The sequence below is a fragment of the Phocoena sinus genome, chromosome 2, assembly GCF_008692025.1.
Source record: "Phocoena sinus isolate mPhoSin1 chromosome 2, mPhoSin1.pri, whole genome shotgun sequence".
NCBI lineage: Eukaryota > Metazoa > Chordata > Mammalia > Artiodactyla > Phocoenidae > Phocoena > Phocoena sinus.
Window position 1 is genome coordinate 69552240 of NC_045764.1, and position 16552 is coordinate 69568791.

General features: G+C 35.0%; 1 protein-coding gene across 7 annotated transcripts in view; it reads left to right on the forward strand.

The window, feature by feature from the left end:
* Window positions 1-16552, forward strand: part of DENND4A (DENN domain containing 4A) — a 137607-nt gene that overhangs the window by 34334 nt on the left and 86721 nt on the right. For all 7 annotated transcript variants that reach the window (XM_032617651.1, XM_032617642.1, XM_032617668.1 and 4 more), the window contains exons 3-4: window positions 2139-2471; window positions 7719-7968. In XM_032617651.1, the coding sequence (XP_032473542.1) occupies window positions 2161-2471; window positions 7719-7968 (561 nt within the window). In that variant the 5' untranslated portion in view covers window positions 2139-2160. The remainder of the gene's footprint in view (window positions 1-2138; window positions 2472-7718; window positions 7969-16552) is intronic.

Genomic DNA, 16552 nt, shown 5'->3' on the forward strand with positions numbered 1-16552 from the left:
TTTAAAAACTATTAGCAAAATAAGTAGGTGTAATAAATGACCAACAATAAGGAAGTAGGTCAATAATGTTATGTCCGTTAAAATACTGTGCAGCCATTGAAGAGTTATTTTCAAACACTATTTAATGAAGAAAATAAGTTAAATACAGAAGTGCTTTGTTTTCCTACTTTAAAAGAATGGATAGATGGTCAGCTGTTTTTTTGTGAAACACCTGTAATAGACCGTCAGCTGAGAGTGACTATCAGTGTTTAACAGTTTTCCAGGAGAACAGGTTATTACTTTCCTTTACTGTCAGTCTGGGACAGTAGGGATTTCTGAAAAGTTTAAGCCGTTCGTTTTGTGCAGAAATCTTATGTGTAAGGGAATTGCTACATAGGAGCCATATATACCTAAATAAAACAAGTAGGAACATTCGATCCTTTTTGAGGTGTGTTTTCTAAGCAAAGAGTGAGAATGTAGAGTATATTTAAGCAATGGATACAAATTCCAAAAAATGTGGCATGAATTCTGAAAACTCATGACATTAGCCATATAGAAAATTAAATGAATTTTGGGATTATGATGAAAGTGGTGATAATTATATTATAAACAAGTATATTACATAAGAATTTCTTTGCCTCCAGGTATTTTATAGTCTACAAAAGAAGGCTGTTTACTTTAAATAGCATTTTATAAAGCATGTTCTGAGGGCTTTTTCTAGTTTTTAAGTGGGAAAATAGGGTTTGTTGTTCAAATAGACTGGGGAAATCCTGGATTAAGGGAAGTTAATCAGGTACCTTTATCAAAAGATTTCCAAGGCTTTAATTTTTTTAATATATATTATAAATATACAGTACAATATTTGTCCATAAAATCCTTTCTTTGAATTTTTTGGAACTAAGTCTAACATGAGACACATGTTTGGAAATTTCTGTTTTAGGTTAAACTTTTTTTCCTATAATTCTTATATAAGTAATGACAGTACTGTGGCAGGGGCTGGGGGTGGGAATGTCTTCTCCTAGTTCAAGAAACAAATAAGGTTTAAGTGATGCTAGACAACTGAAGGAGATTTTGCTATTAAAGTGTTTGCAAATACACGATGAATTCCACTTTGTGTATTTTTTCTTTGTATTTGTTATAAGCATGCATTACCGTTATAATCGTTGCCCTACTTTTATTATTTGTTTTGAAATAAAAGTTTTATAAGATACAAAACTTCTGTTTTTTGTATCTTTTGAAACTCATTCAGGGTGGATTTTTCTTTGTGTGTTTTATAATTTTAGAATAGGAGGTCATCTTCAACAGGGCTTTATCTGTGGAAAACCTGTGTTGAGGGTACCCTCTAGAACTTTTGCATTTGCTTCCCCAGGGCTATCACTAGCCTGGGAACACAGTTATCATTAATGTCTCAGGTTGGAGCATCCTGGGACCATGCAGATGGCTTAAGATCAAACCTCAGATCCAAGTGTGAGTAGGCCTATTGTTATACATTCTCAGAAGAGACTTTTTACTCCCCCCAAAGTAGGGTTCAGATTGAGGCAAACTTTATTATCTCCCTGTACCAGTGGATGGATTTTTAAAATCCACTCCTTAACTGGGGATGTAGTTCTTTGAGGCTCTTGGTTTTATACAGATGTCTCAGTTCTAATCCCCTATCTTATGTGGTCCCAAAGCATTGTCTCCTTTCCCTGTAATACCTTTTAAAAATACACGCCCCTTGATTACTGAGGAGATCAGCCAAATTCTCCCACCCAGTATGAGCTTATACACTGCATTCTGGCATTTTGGTTTCCTCAGTGTTTTGGGGCCCTGGGAATTTCCCCTTACATTTTTACAAGTTAGTCTATGCATTTAAAAGAATGTGTGTTTTTTTGTTGTCTACTTAGGTAATCTAGGCTTCCATATTGCCAAAAATGGAAATTTATGCATTAATTTTATAATAAAAAAATAATGCTAAATATAGTCCTGTTTTTTAAAAAAAGCATACTTATATGAAAGTGAAATGTGTAATACTAGCGTGTTTAATCAGGGAGGTAGTGCACTTTTTTTAGTTTTTTGTTCTTATTTGTACACAAACCACTTATATTTATTTGACTTATTATAGGAGAATATTTATTTGACTTATTACAGGAGAATACTATCTTTTACTTTTCTTTCAGATGTAACCTTCTGTAATGGAAGATGATTGAAGATAAGGGGCCTCGTGTTGCTGACTACTTTGTTGTAGCGGGATTAACTGATGTTTCAAAGCCTCTTGAAGAAGAAATTCACTTCAATGATGCTTGTCATAAAGTAGCTAAACCAAAAGAACCTATCACAGATGTTTCAGTTATTATTAAATCTCTTGGGGAGGAAGTGCCATGGGATTACACGTGTATTGATGTTACCCCAACTGGACTGTCAGCTGATCTCAATAATGGAAGTCTTGTGGGGCCGCAGATTTTCCTTTGCTATAGAAGAGGAAGAGATAAGCCTCCACTTACAGATCTGGGGTAAGTAATTTTTTAAAAGAATTATTGATCCAAATAATACACCTTATAGATTTTGAAGTTAACTGTTCAATTTGTTTATTAATAGATACATGGCTGCTTCAGAAAAATAGACACGTTTATATCCAGAATCCTGTATTCTTTTCCTGTGTTCCTTATATCTTTTCAGTGTCTCTTCATTCTACAGGTTCTAGCATTTTTGTCTGAGTTTCTTTCTATTAAAGATAGGAGATGGACTTCCCTGGCGGTCCAGTGGTTAAGACTTCGCCTTCTAATGCAGGGGGTGCGGGTTCGATCCCTGGTCAGGGAGCCAAGATCCCACATGCTTCGTGGCAAAAAAAACAAAATATAAAACAGAAGCAATATTGTAACAAATTCAATAAAGACTTTAAAAATGGTCCACATCAAAAAAATCTTAAAAAAAAAAAGGGCTTCCCTGGTGGTGCAGTGGTTGAGAGTCCACCTGCCGATGCAGGGGGCACGGGTTCATGCCCCCGTCTGGGAAGATCCCACATGCCGCGGAGTGGCTGGGCCCGGGAGCCATGGCCGCTGAGCCTGTGCGTCCGGAGCCTGTGCTCTGCAACAGGGGAGGCCACAACGGTGAGAGGCCCGCGTACCGCAAAAAAAAAAAAAAAGGGGGGGAGATAATTTGAAAAACATTTATAAGAAAGTATCAGAAATTAATGTATTATCCTGCTCATAACATTTTTTATTATTTTTAAAGTATGAGGAAAAGGTGGCTTTTAAGGATCGGTTATAATGATCATTATAGTTGGGTGCTTAAGTCTGTATGCATCAAACAAGGATCTTGGGTAAATTAGTGCCTTATTTAGGATATTGTGTTGAACTTGAGGCTCCCTTTTTATATAATAGCTTTACTGAGTTATAATTCATACCATCCAACTCACCCATTTAAATTATACAATTCAGTTGTTTTTAGTATATTTATAGAGTTGTGAAACCATCACCACAATAAATTTTATAACATTTTATCATGCCCCCAAAATAAACAATCCTGTATTCATTATAGTTTCTAATTCTCCCTAACCCCCTCAGCTATAGACAATCACCAGTCTACTTTCTGTCTCTGTGGATGTGCCTAATTCTGGACATTTTATATCAGTAGAATCATACTGTATATGGTTGCCTTGTGGCTGGCTTCTTTCACTTAGCATAATGTTTTCAACGTTTATCCATGTTGTAGTATGTGTCTGTACTTTATTCCTTTATATGGCTGAATGATACTCCATCTTATGGGTCTACCACAATTTATTTATCCATTCATCAGATGATGGACATGTGAGTTGTTTCTACTTTTTGGCTCTTGTAAGTAATGCTACTGGAAATGTTAATGTACAAGTTTTCATACAGACATGTTTTCATTTCTCTTGTATATGTACTTAGGAGTGGAATTGCTGGGTCATATGGTAATTCTGTGTTTAACCTTTTGAGGAACTGCCAGTCTGTCTTCCAAAGTAGCCGTACCACTCTGCATTCCCATCAGCAGTGTATGAAGGTTCTGATTTCTGCCAGTCCTAGCCAACATTTTATATTATTATTTTGATTATAGCTCTCCTAGTGGGTATGAGATGGTATCTAACTGTAGTCTTGATTTGCATTCACCTGGTGGCTAATGATGTTGAGCATCTTTTCATGTGCTTATTAGCCATCTATATATCTTTGGAGAGATGTCTATTCAGAATCCTTTACCCATTTTTAAATTGGGTTGTCTTTTTATTGTTCAGCTTTGGGAGTTCTTTATATATTCTACATGTAAGTTCCTTATCATATAAATGGTTTACAAATATTTTTTCTTATTCTGTGGGTTGTCTTTTCACTTTCTTTATGGTATCCTTTGGAGCAGAAAAGTTTTTATTTTGATGAAATCTGATTTATGTATTTTTTTCTTTTGTTGCTTGTGTTTTGGTGTTGTATCTAAGAAGGCTTTAACTAATCCAGAGTTACGAAGATTTACATTTAAGTTTTTGTCTAAGAGTTTTATAGTTTCAGCCTTTACATTTAGATCTTTGATCCATTTTGAGTTAATTTTTGTATATGTTGAGGAAAGAGTCCAACCTTACTCTTTGGCATATGGATATCCACTTCCAGCACCGTCTGTTGATGAGAATATTCTTTTCCCATTTTCAAAAATTGGTGATAAATGTATGGCTTTATTTCTGGACTCTCAATTCTATTCCATTTGTCTGTATGTCTCTCCTATCCAGTACTACACAGTTTTAGTTACTGTGGCTTTGTAGTAAGTTTTTACATTAGGAAGTGTGAGTCTTCCAAGTTTGTTCTTTTTCAAAATTGTTTTGGTTATTCTGGGTCCCTTGAATTTTCCTATGAATTTTAGGATCACCTTGTCAATTTCTGCAACGATTGGGTTTTTTTAAAAAAAAGAGGAATATATATGTAAAAGAGGAACATATAAATGTAAATATATATATACATATGTATTTATTTATGTAGAAGATTCTCCCTGAAAAACTGAAAGAAAAAGGCCAAAGGTAGGCTAAGAGTAGCTCTAATAATGTCTTCACGATAGATGAAGGGTTTATAGGGAATGAAGATTAACTTCCTTGTTTCCATGGCTCTGTTGCAAAAGGGGATAGATAGGCTTAACTTAAAATATTCTGGTTAAAAATAAGGATGATAGCAATGTCCCTACTAACATCAGTAGAAGGGCTATAAAAGTTCCATCTCCCAATATATTAAGTCTGAAAGTGAATAGCCATGTTTACTCATACCTAAGGGGAGATAGGATGAATTGGAAGAGCTCCTGAACATTCTTCTACTTTTAAAATTCTATTACTTAATGTTTGATAAAAGTTATATTAAACTCAGTCTTTATTGTGTTAATTCATGAATTAATTACAGTAACTTCAAGTGGGTTTCAGAACAGGTATAGTATTGCTTCATATGAAGTTTACATATTTGGGAAAATAAGCCAGCTATTAGATCTTATTTTTAAAAGATTACATTAAGTTGCTCCTATGATCACTGATCACTGTCAGAATTCTAGTTTGCAAATAAAATGAAGGGAATGTTGCAGATTCTTGTTAGACAAGGTGTTGGAGCTGCCTAAATTAGAGGTGAGGAATTTTCCAGGCATAGGAAGGATTCTCCAACAGGAAAGGACTTGGACTGGAATGAATAAATTAACCACTCTTATGGCTATTTTCATATATTTGTCATTGTGGAGGATATAACGTCATTATTGCCTTTAAACTAAGCTTATAGTTTAAATAGATAAGAAAAGTTACCCAACAATATAAAAATCAAAAATAGTGATACAAGTAATATATGCAACAGCACAATACCCGATTAAAGAAAATAGGTAGCTTATATATAAAATGTATTTATATTCCATATCTTTTAAGAATTTGAGGTAGTAAATAGTGGTTTGTTGTTCTGTGTGTTGTATTTTTCTTTTCTTGTTTTCAGTTGAACATCTGTATGCCAGACATTATTTGGGAGACCCTACTTGTATTCTCATCTGATTCTGCCAAGATCCTATGAGTTAGATTTTTAAATTTTATAATTGAATAGTATAAGGATCAGAGAAGTTAAGTAACTGCCTAAGATAATACAGCTGGTACCAGGTGGTAGGGGTTCGAATTCAGATATGTCTAACTTCTCTGTTATAATGCCTTTAAAATTTTTTTTACTTATTTTTAAAAATTGAAGTATAGTTGATTTACAATGTTGTGTTAATTTCTGCTTTACAGCAAGGTGATTAGTTATACATATATATATATATATTTTTATATTCTTTTCCATTATAGTTTACCTCAATATTGAATATAGTTTCCTGTGCTATACAGTAGGACCTTGTTGTTTATCCATTCTATATGTAATAGTTTGACAATGCCATTTTTTAGGATTAAGAAAAAACAAGACAGAAAAGCAAGATCAAGAGGAGGAGGAATAAGCAATTAGGCTAACATTGGGATATACATAGCTGCTATGATTAAGCATCAAATTTCACTCTAAATTTTCAAAATAGAATGTTTAAAGAAAAAAATTTTTAAGTTTGCTGACAGCTGAGACAAAAGGGAAATTAAAAATTATATTAGAAAGAAATAATTTGACCAATTTTTTACACTAAATTTTATTTGTATAATGGGATTTTATAAAAGGGAATACTGATTGATGTTGGGGACATTACCTTCTATAATAATTTTTATAACAAATGAAGAAACATTTAATATAATAGGGCTTTAATTTTTTTTTGCTAATGCCAAAGACTTAGCATTAAAGTACAAATTAGTGAATTCTGTGAGGGAATAAACTAATATTATTCAAGCATGATGTTTTCTTTGTTTTCCAGAGTACTTTAAATAATAGTATTTAGAAAACTTAAGGAATGGGTGCCTAGCCTGTCCTTTATTAAAAACATATGATTTTACCATAAAGGAGAAGGGGGAAACTTTCACTTGTACTTTTGATGAAAGATAGACTTAAGGTCATTTACTCTTTTGAAAGCCTTAAAACTCTCTCTTAAAGCTGAAGGAAGTATTGGAGGTAAAAGTGTGCAAGCAAGTTCTCTACTGTATGGCAAGGAGCCTTTTGTAAAATTTTAACTTTGGTCAAAATACAAGGTTGCTTTTTCTAAAGATGATGCTTAGTTTTAGAGACATACGTACATACATACACCTATCTGTCCATCTGTCTATCTAGCTATCTATCTCTTAAATGGAATGTTAAAATAAGTACCTTTGCACAAAATTGCTATTCTGTGGTTTATGTCAATAAACAGAGGTTAATATAAATTTTCCTTACATTATTAATTTTTGGTAGGGAAAACAGTTACTCTTTAATTTAATTTATTTTTATTTTTAAAAATATTTATTTGGTTGTGCTGGGTCTTAGTTGTGGCAGGCAGCCTCCTTAGTTGCGGCACTTGGGCTCCTTAGTTGCAGCTTGAGGACTCCTTTAGTTGTGGCTCGCTGGCTCTGTAGTTGTGGCATGCAAACTCTTAGTTGCGGCGTGCATGTGGGATCTAGTTCCCAGACCAGGGATTGAACCCGGGGTCCCCTAAATTGGGGGCACGGAGTCTTAACCACTGTGCCACAAGAGAAGTTCCCAGTTATTCTTTAATTTTATATGGGACGGTGCATTCAAACTTGCAGTACAATTGGAATATCTGCTACATTTAAGGATCAGTTTATGATTCCTGACTATATTACCTTTCATATTTGCAGGTGCTTTGTAATTGTGTACTAATTTATTTTATTTATTTTTTAGGGTTTTATATGACTGGAAAGAAAGATTGAAACAGGGGTGTGAAGTTATCCAGAGTACTCCTTACGGACGCCCTGCAAATATTAGCGGCAGTACCTCATCACAAAGAATTTATATCACTTACCGAAGAGCCTCTGAAAACATGACTCAGAATACGTTGGCTGTTACAGACATATGTATTATTATACCCAGTAAAGGAGAAAGTCCACCACACACATTCTGCAAAGTTGACAAGAATCTCAATAACAGTATGGTAAGTGACTCTTTTGCACTGATAAAATTAGCCACGGATGAAAAGAGCATAATTTAAAATAAATCTTTGGAAAACAGCCTAGCGCAATTACTGAATTAAAAAATAGATTTTTTAAAGATGTCAGATATTTTATTTTTAGGAAAGTAATTTAGTTGTACTTTCAAAAAGAGCTGTGCAAAAAGCTTTCTTTTTTTTTTTGTAATTAAATAATTTTTCCCCCTTACTGCAAAAGTGATGCACTCACCAAGGGTAACCCCTCCACTTGTGCACTAGCTCCTGTATACTCACCTATTTGAGACATAGATTCAGCAATCCTCCCTACTTTTTTTTGAATCATCAGTTTTTCATTCTCTAGTGGGTTATTTCCTCCAGCACGCAAAAGCATGTTACAATACCTCCCATCTTTACAAAGCTTCTTGATCTTTATATCCCACTCCATCTGTTCCCCCATTTGATTGTTCTTTATAATAAAACATCTCAAGAGTTGACTGTATTCTGTCTCCTTCCTCACTTTGACTCTTTCCAGTTAGGCTTTTGTCTCCATCATCCCACCAAGAATGCACTTGTTGAATCCAGTGATCAACTCTTCATCTTAATTTTTTAGTACATTTAGACATAGATGATCACTTCTCCCTTCTTGAAACAGTGGCAGGAAGAGAAGATTCAGTCTCTATCCTCTGTGCTCTCTGGCTTTTTTCCTCCTACCTCACCAGTTATTCCCCTTCTGCCTTTGCTAATTTCTTCCCAATTCCCTAACTGCAACACAACAGAGTGCCCCAGGGTTCAGTCCTCAGACCATTTATCTTTAAATCTAAACTCACTTCGTTGATGATCTAATCATTTAAATACAGGCTATGTGTGGATGACTTCTAAATTTCTGTGTCCCCCCTGGATCTTTCTAATTCATTATCTCTTCTTGGATATCTTATCAAATAGGTTATCTCAAATTTAACATGTCCAAAACTGAACTCCTAGTGTCCCTCTCCAAATCTACTTATCCCCATAATTTTCCTCCTCTAGTAAAAGGAAATTCCACTCTTCTAGTTACTCAGACTAAAAATCCTTGGAGTAATCCTTAACCTTTATCTTCTACCTCTCATTCACTTCTGTAAATTCTGTTGACTTTCATTTCAAAACATATTTTGAACTTGAACACTTCTCAGCTTCTCCACGTGCTGCAGCCCTGATCCAAGCCATAATCATCTCTTAACTGGATTATTGCAGTGGTCTCCTAATTCAGGAATTAGGCAAACTTTTGAATAAAGGGCTAAATGATAAGTTAGCTTTTGCAGGTCATATACAGGCTCTGTTGCAAATTCATCCTTTGTTTTAAAAACAACCTTTTTACCAGTCTTAGCTCAGTTGTACAAAAACAGGCCTTGGGTCAAACACAAGCCGTAGTTGGCCAGACGCCTGGTTTAGCTGATCACTGCTTCTACTTCTTCCTACAACCTATTCTTCACATAGCAAAACAAATTAGATCATATCTCTCTTTGGTTTACAACCCTTAATGGCTTCCCATCTCACTCTTAGTAAAAGCCAGAGTCCTTCCAGTAGCCTTAAGGCCATGCATGATCTGTAATTGTAATTATCTTTTTTTTTTAATGGCTGTTTGAAATTTTAAAAAGAAATATATACTCAAAAAAAAAAAATTGAGAGGGAGGGGGGAGCAAATCATACATCTAGGAAGTAAAGAGCGAAAGTTCTTGTTCCTGCTTCCATCTTTTGTGATCCTTTGCCAGGATTAACAATTAACAATTTGGCTTGTATCCTTCCAGACCCTTTTGTGTGCACATATGTGGAGTATATGTAATATGGATAAATTCATCCTTTATTTTTCAAAAATTGGAAATTTCAATATATTCTGATATAAGCATTTTTTTAACTATCCATCTTTATCAGTTAATATAACTCTCTACTTAATTCTTTCAATGATTGTATAGTATTCCAGAAAATACAAATGAAGAATGATGAATACAAGTTATTTCCAGTTTTTCCCATTACTCATAATGCTGCTTTGATCAATTTTGTGCCTTTTTCTTTGTATATTTATTGGAGTGTTTCTGGAAAGTAAATAATTGTAACTAGAATTGATGGGTATGGTGTACATTTTGAGAAGTGTTGACAGATTGCTCTGAAAAAGTTGTGACAGTTTATATTCCCAGCAACCGTACTGTATAAGAATGCCCTTTCCCAGGTCCTGTACCTCACCAACACTGGTTGTTACCAATCCCTTTTTAATTATTGACTATCTAATAAGAAGAAATCATTCTAATTTTAATTTGCATTTCTTTGATTATTGTGGAGGTTTAACATCTTTTCATATATAACAGCTTTGAATGGCTAAATATTACTACAGTAAGTGGATGTGCCACAATTTATTCCATCTTCTATTGTAAGACATTTAGATTCTAAGTTTTTTATATTACAAGCAAAGCTGTTATGACCATAGTTAGAACTACATACTTCCTAAAAGAATTTACATTTATTGAGCTCTTATGTGCTCTCTTCTTTTAAGCTAGCAAGAAGAGAAATACTGAAACTTTAAGTAAAGCTACAAGAAAAAGAAATGGAGTGTATTGATATGTGACTGGATACAACACAAATTTTAGGAGTCTGAAAATGTTTTTAACCCCCTCAATAAGATAGTAAAATAGATCTGTATTGTGTAGTGGTTAAGATCAGTATAGCCAGGTGGTTCAAAGCACAGACTCTGGAGCCGGAGTGTCTGGATATGAATCCTATCTCTGGCACTTATTGGCTTTGTGACCTTGAGAAAGTAACATAACTTCTCTGTGCCTCAGTTTCACAATTGTAAAATGAGAGTGATAGTAGCATCTACCTTATAAGTAATTGTGATGGTTAAATGAATTTAGAATCATGTTCCAGTACATATAAGAAAACACTATATATGTGTTAGTTTATTATCTATAAATATCTTTCAATTCCAAATTTTCTTTTAAAAAAATCTGCAGTTTTAAGGTAGTAGCAGTATTTGTTTAAAATGTTTAAATAGGTAATTCGAAAAATGGATGCTGACGGTATCTCAGTTGTATCCTAAAAGAGTTATTTGCAGCTATGTGACCCCTACTTGTCAACAGCCATTCATATACAAAATACCCTATTCTTTCATGCTATCCTTGCATTTTGATTTGATGATTACATGTGACAGTGGAGAGATTATGGTGGAGGAAGAAGATCATGGTAGCAAGTAAGTTTTACAGGCCTCATGTGGTATTGATAGTGATGACAAGAAGGGTTTTTGAACTCTTCCATAATCTGATGTCCAGCTTAACCTTGTTTCAATATTTGGTTTGGTGTTTTAGCGAGACTGTTCAGGCTCACAGATACTTGCCCTTTTCCCATTGGTGAATTTTCCTTTATTTTATAGATTTGTTAGTTTTGTGTTCAAAGGAAATCGACAATGTCATTAGAACCATTTCTAGGTCTTATTAATTAATCAAAGTGTTCAAGGTAGACTTGTTGCACTGAAACCAAAACCAGACACGAGTTCCTATTTTTCCTTACTCTGAAGTATTGGTCCCAGTGTTGTCAGAGAGCATTAATTCTCTGCTGAAAGAATAAAGAGGCAGTGTAACATAGCGTGAACAGAATGGACTCCAGCTAACCTGCTGGATTTGCATTCCAGATGCATGTCTTGGACAAGTTCTTTGACTCTTTGTGCCTCAGTTTCCTCATGCATGAAACAAGGATAAAGTACTATTTTATTTCACAGGCTTTTTGTGAAGATTAAATGTTTCATATCTGTAAAGAACTTAGGATAGTACCTAGTAAGTGCTATGTAAACGTTAGCTGTTATTAATTATTCCTTAGTTAACTCTGCTTATTCAGTCCCTTTTATGTGCATTTAACGACTGAGGATGAGATTTTCTTTTTTTTTCAGTTTTATTGAGATATAATTGACATACAGCAAGGAAGAGTTGTTTTATTTTATTTTTGCCCAGTGTTTAAGGTCCTCTCAGTTCTCTTAAGAAACATTATAGGAATAAAAACCTCTTAAATGTTTATTTTCTTAACTTTTTTTTCTTAATTTTTGAATTTTATTTTATTTTTTTATACAGCAAGCTCCTATTAGTCGTCAATTTTATACACATCAGTGTATACATGTCAATCCCAATCGCCCAATTCAGCACATCACCATCCCCACCCCCCTGCGTCTTTCCCCCCTTGGTGTCCATACGTTTGTTCTCTACATCTGTGTCTCAACTTCTGGCCTGCAAACCGGTTCATCTGTACCAGTTTTCTAGGTTCCACATACATGCGTTAATATACGATATTTGTTTTTCTCTTTCTGACTTACTTCACTCTGTATGACAGTCTCTAGATCCATCCACGTCTTAACAAATGACCCAATTTCTTTCCTTTTTATGGCCGAGAAATATTCCATTGTATATATATACCACATCTTCTTTATCCATTTGTCTGTTGATGGGCATTTAGGTTGCTTCCATGACCTGGCTATTGTAAATAGTACTGCAATGAACATTGCAGTGCATGTGTCTTTTTGAATTATGGTTTTCTCTGAGTGTATGCCCAGTAGGGGGATTGCTGGATCATATGGTAATTCAATTTTTAGTTTTTTAGGGAACCTCCATACTGTTCTCCATAGTGGCTGTATCATTTTACATTCCCACCAACAGTGCAAGGGTTCCCTTTTCTCCACACCCTCTCCAGCATTTGTTGTTTGTAGATTTTCTGATGATGCCCATTCTAACTGGTGTGAGGTGATACCTCATTGTAGTTTTGATTTGCATTTCTCTAATAATTAGTGATGTTGAGCAGCTTTTGATGTGCTTCTTGGCCATCTGTATGTCTTCTTTGGAGAAATGTCTGTTTAGTCTTCTGCCCATGTTTGGATTGGGTTGTTTCTTGCTTTAATATTGAGTTGCATGAGCTGTTATATATTTTGCAGATTAATCCTTTGTCCGTTGATTCATTTGCAAATATTTTCTGCCATTCTGAGGGTTGTCTTTTCATCTTGTTTATGCTTTCCTTTGCTGTGCAAAAGCTTTTAAGTTTCATTAGGTCCCATTTGTTTATTTTTGTTTTTATTTCCATTACTCTAGGAGGTGGATCAAAAAAGATCTTGCTGTGATTTATGTCAAAGAGTGTTCTTCCTATGTTTTCCTCTAAGAGTTTTATAGTGTCCTGTCTTACATTTAGGTCTCTAATCCATTTTGAGTTTATTTTTGTGTATGGTTTAGGGAGTGTTCTAATTTCATTCTTTTAAATGTACCTGTCCAGTTTTCCCAACACCACTTACTGAAGAGACTGTCTTTTCTCCGTTGTATATTCTTGCCTCCTTTGTCATAGATTAGTTGACCATAGGTGCGTGGGTTTATCTCTGGGCTTTCTATCTTGTTCCATTGATCTATGTTTCTGTTTTTATGCCAGTACCATATTGTCTTGATTACTGTAGCTTTGTAGTATAATCTGAAGTCAGGGAGTCTGATTCCTCCAGCTCTATTTTTCTTTCTCCCGACTGCCTTGGCTATTTGGGGTCTTTTGTGTCTCCATTACAAATTTTAAGATTTTTTGTTCTAGTTCTGTAAAAAATGCCATTGGTAATTTGATAGGGATTGCATTGAATCTGTAGATTGCTTTGGGTAGTAGAGTCATTTTCACAATATTGATTCTTCCAATCCAAGAACATGGTATATCTCTCCATCTGTTGGTATCATCTTTAATTCCTTTCATCAGTGTCTTATAATTTTATGCATACAGGTCTTTTGTCTCCTTAGGTAGGTTTATTCCTAGGTATTTTATTCTTTTTGTTGCAATGGTAAATGGGAGTGTTTCCTTAATTTCTCTTTCAGATTTTTCAACATTAGGTATAGGAATGCAAGAGATTTCTGTGTATTAATTTTGTATCCTGCAACTTTACCAAATTCATTGATTAGCTCTAGTAGTTTTCTGGTGGCATTTTTAGGCTTCTCTATGTATAGTATCATGTCATCTGCAAACAGTGACAGTTTTACTTCTTCTCTTCCAATTTGTGTTCCTTTTATTTCTTTTTCTTCTCTGACTAGGACTTCCAAAACTATGCTGAATAATAGTGGTGAGAGTGGACCTCCTTGTCTTGTTACTGATCTTAGTGGAAATGCTTTCAGTTTTTCACCATTGAGAATGATGTTTGCTGTGGGTTTGTCGTATATGGCCTTTATTATGCTGAGGTAGGTTTCCTCTGTGCCCACTTTCTGGAGAGTTCTTTTCATAAATGGATGTTGAATTTTGTCAAAAGCTTTTCCTGCATCTATTGAGATGATCATATGGTTTTTATTCAATCTGTTAATATGGTGTATCACATTGATTGATTTCCGTATATTGAAGAATACTTGCATCCCTGGGATAAATCCCACTTGATCATGGTGTATGATCCTTTTAATGTGTTGTTGGATTCTGTTTGCTAGTATTTTCTTGAGGATTTTTGCATCTATATTCATTAGTGATATTGTTCTGTAATTTTCTGTTTTTGTAGTATCTTTGTCTGGTTTTGGTATCAGGGTGATGGTGGCCTCATGGAGTGAGTTTGGGAGTGGTCCTCCCTCTGTAATTTTTTGGAAGAGTTTGAGAAGGATGGGTGTTAGCTCTTCTGTTAATGTTTCATAGAGTTCACCTTTGAAGCCATCTGGTCCTGGAATTTTGTTTGTTGGAAGATTTTTAATACAGTTTCAATTTCATTACTTGTGATTGGTCTGTTCATATTCTCTATTTCTTCCTGGTTCAGTCTTGGAAGGTTATACCTTTCTAAGAATTTGTCCATTTCTTCCAGGTTGTGCATATTATTGGCATAGAGTTGCTTGTAGTAGTCTCTTAGGATGCTTTGTATTTCTGCAGTGTCCGTTGTAACTTCTCCTTTTTCATTTCTAATTTTATTGATTTGAGTCCTCTCCCTCTTTTTCTTGATGAGTCTGGCTAATGGTTTATCAATTTTGTTTATCTTCTCAAAGAACCAGCTTTTAGTTTTATTGATCTTTGCTACTGTTTTCTTTGTTTCTATTTCATTTATTTCTGCTCTGATCTTTATGATTTCTTTCCTTCTGCTAACTTTGAGTTTTCTTTGTTCTTCTTTCTCTGGTTCCTTTAGGTGTAAGGTTAGATTGTTTATTTGAGATTTTTCTCATTTCTTGAGGTAAGCTTGTATAGCTATAAACTTCCCTCTTAGAACTGCTTTTGCTGCATCCCATAGGTTTTGGATCATCATGTTTTCATTGTCATTTGTCTCTAGGTATTTTTTGATTTCCTCTTTGATTTCTTCAGTGATCTCTTGGTTATTTAGTAACATATTGTTTAGCCTGCATGTGTTTGTGTTTTTTCAGTTTTTTCCCCTGTAATTCATTTCTAATCTCATAGCATTGTGGTCAGAAAAGATGCTTGATAGGATTTCAATTTTCTTAAATTTACTGAGACTTGATTTGTGACCCAAGATGTGATTTATCCTGGAGAATGTTCCGTGTGCACTTGAGAAGCAAGAGTAGTCAGGTATTTTGGGATGGAATGTCCTATAAATATCAATTAAATCTGTCTGGTCTATTGTGCCATTTAAAGCTTATGTTTCCTTGTTTATTTTCCTTTTGTATAATCTGTCCATTGGTGTAAGTGAGGTGTTAAAGCTCCCACTATTATTGTGTTACTGTTGATTTCCTCTTTATACCTGTTAGCAGTTGCCTTATGTATTGAGGTGCTCCTATGTTGTGTGCATATATATTTATAATTGTTACATCTACTTCTTGGATTGATCCCTTGATCATTATGTAGTGTCCTTCCTTGTCTCTTGTAACATTCTTTATTTTAAAGTCTATTTTATCTGATATGAGTATAGCTACTCCAACTTTCTTTTGATTTACATTTACATGGAATATCTTTTTTCATCCCCTCACTTTCAGTTTATGTGTCCCTAGGGCTGAAGTGGGTCTCTTGTAGACAGCATATATATGGGTCTTATTTTTGTATCCATTCAGCAAGCCTGTGTCTTTTGGTTGGAGCATTTAATCCATTCACGTTTAAGGTAATTATCGATATGTATGTTCCTATGACCATTTTCTTAATTGTTTTGGGTTTGTTTTTGTAGGTCCTTTTCTTCTCTTGTGTTTCCCACTTAGAGAAGTTCCTTTAGCATTTGTTGTAGAGCTGGTTTGGTGGTGCTGAATTCTCTTAGCTTTTGCTTGTCTGTAAAGCTTTTTTTTTTTTTTTTTTTTGCAGTAGTGGGCCTCTCACTGTTGTGGTCTCTCCCGTTTTGGAGCACAGGCTCCGGGCGCGCAGGCTCAGCGGCCATGGCTCACGGGCCCAGCCGCTCCACGGCATGTGGGATTCTCCCGGACCGGGGCACGAACCCGTGTCCCCTGCATCGGCAGGTGGACTCCCAACCACTGCGCCACCAGGGAAGCCCTGTAAAGCTTTTGATTAGGGTTTCTCCATGGAATCTGAATGAGATCCTTGCTGGGTAGAGTAATCTTGGTTGTAGGTTCTTCCCTTTCATCACTTTAAGTATATCATGCCACTCCCTTCTGGCTTGTAGAGTTTCTGCTGAGAAACCAGCTGTTTACCTTATGGGAGTTCCTTT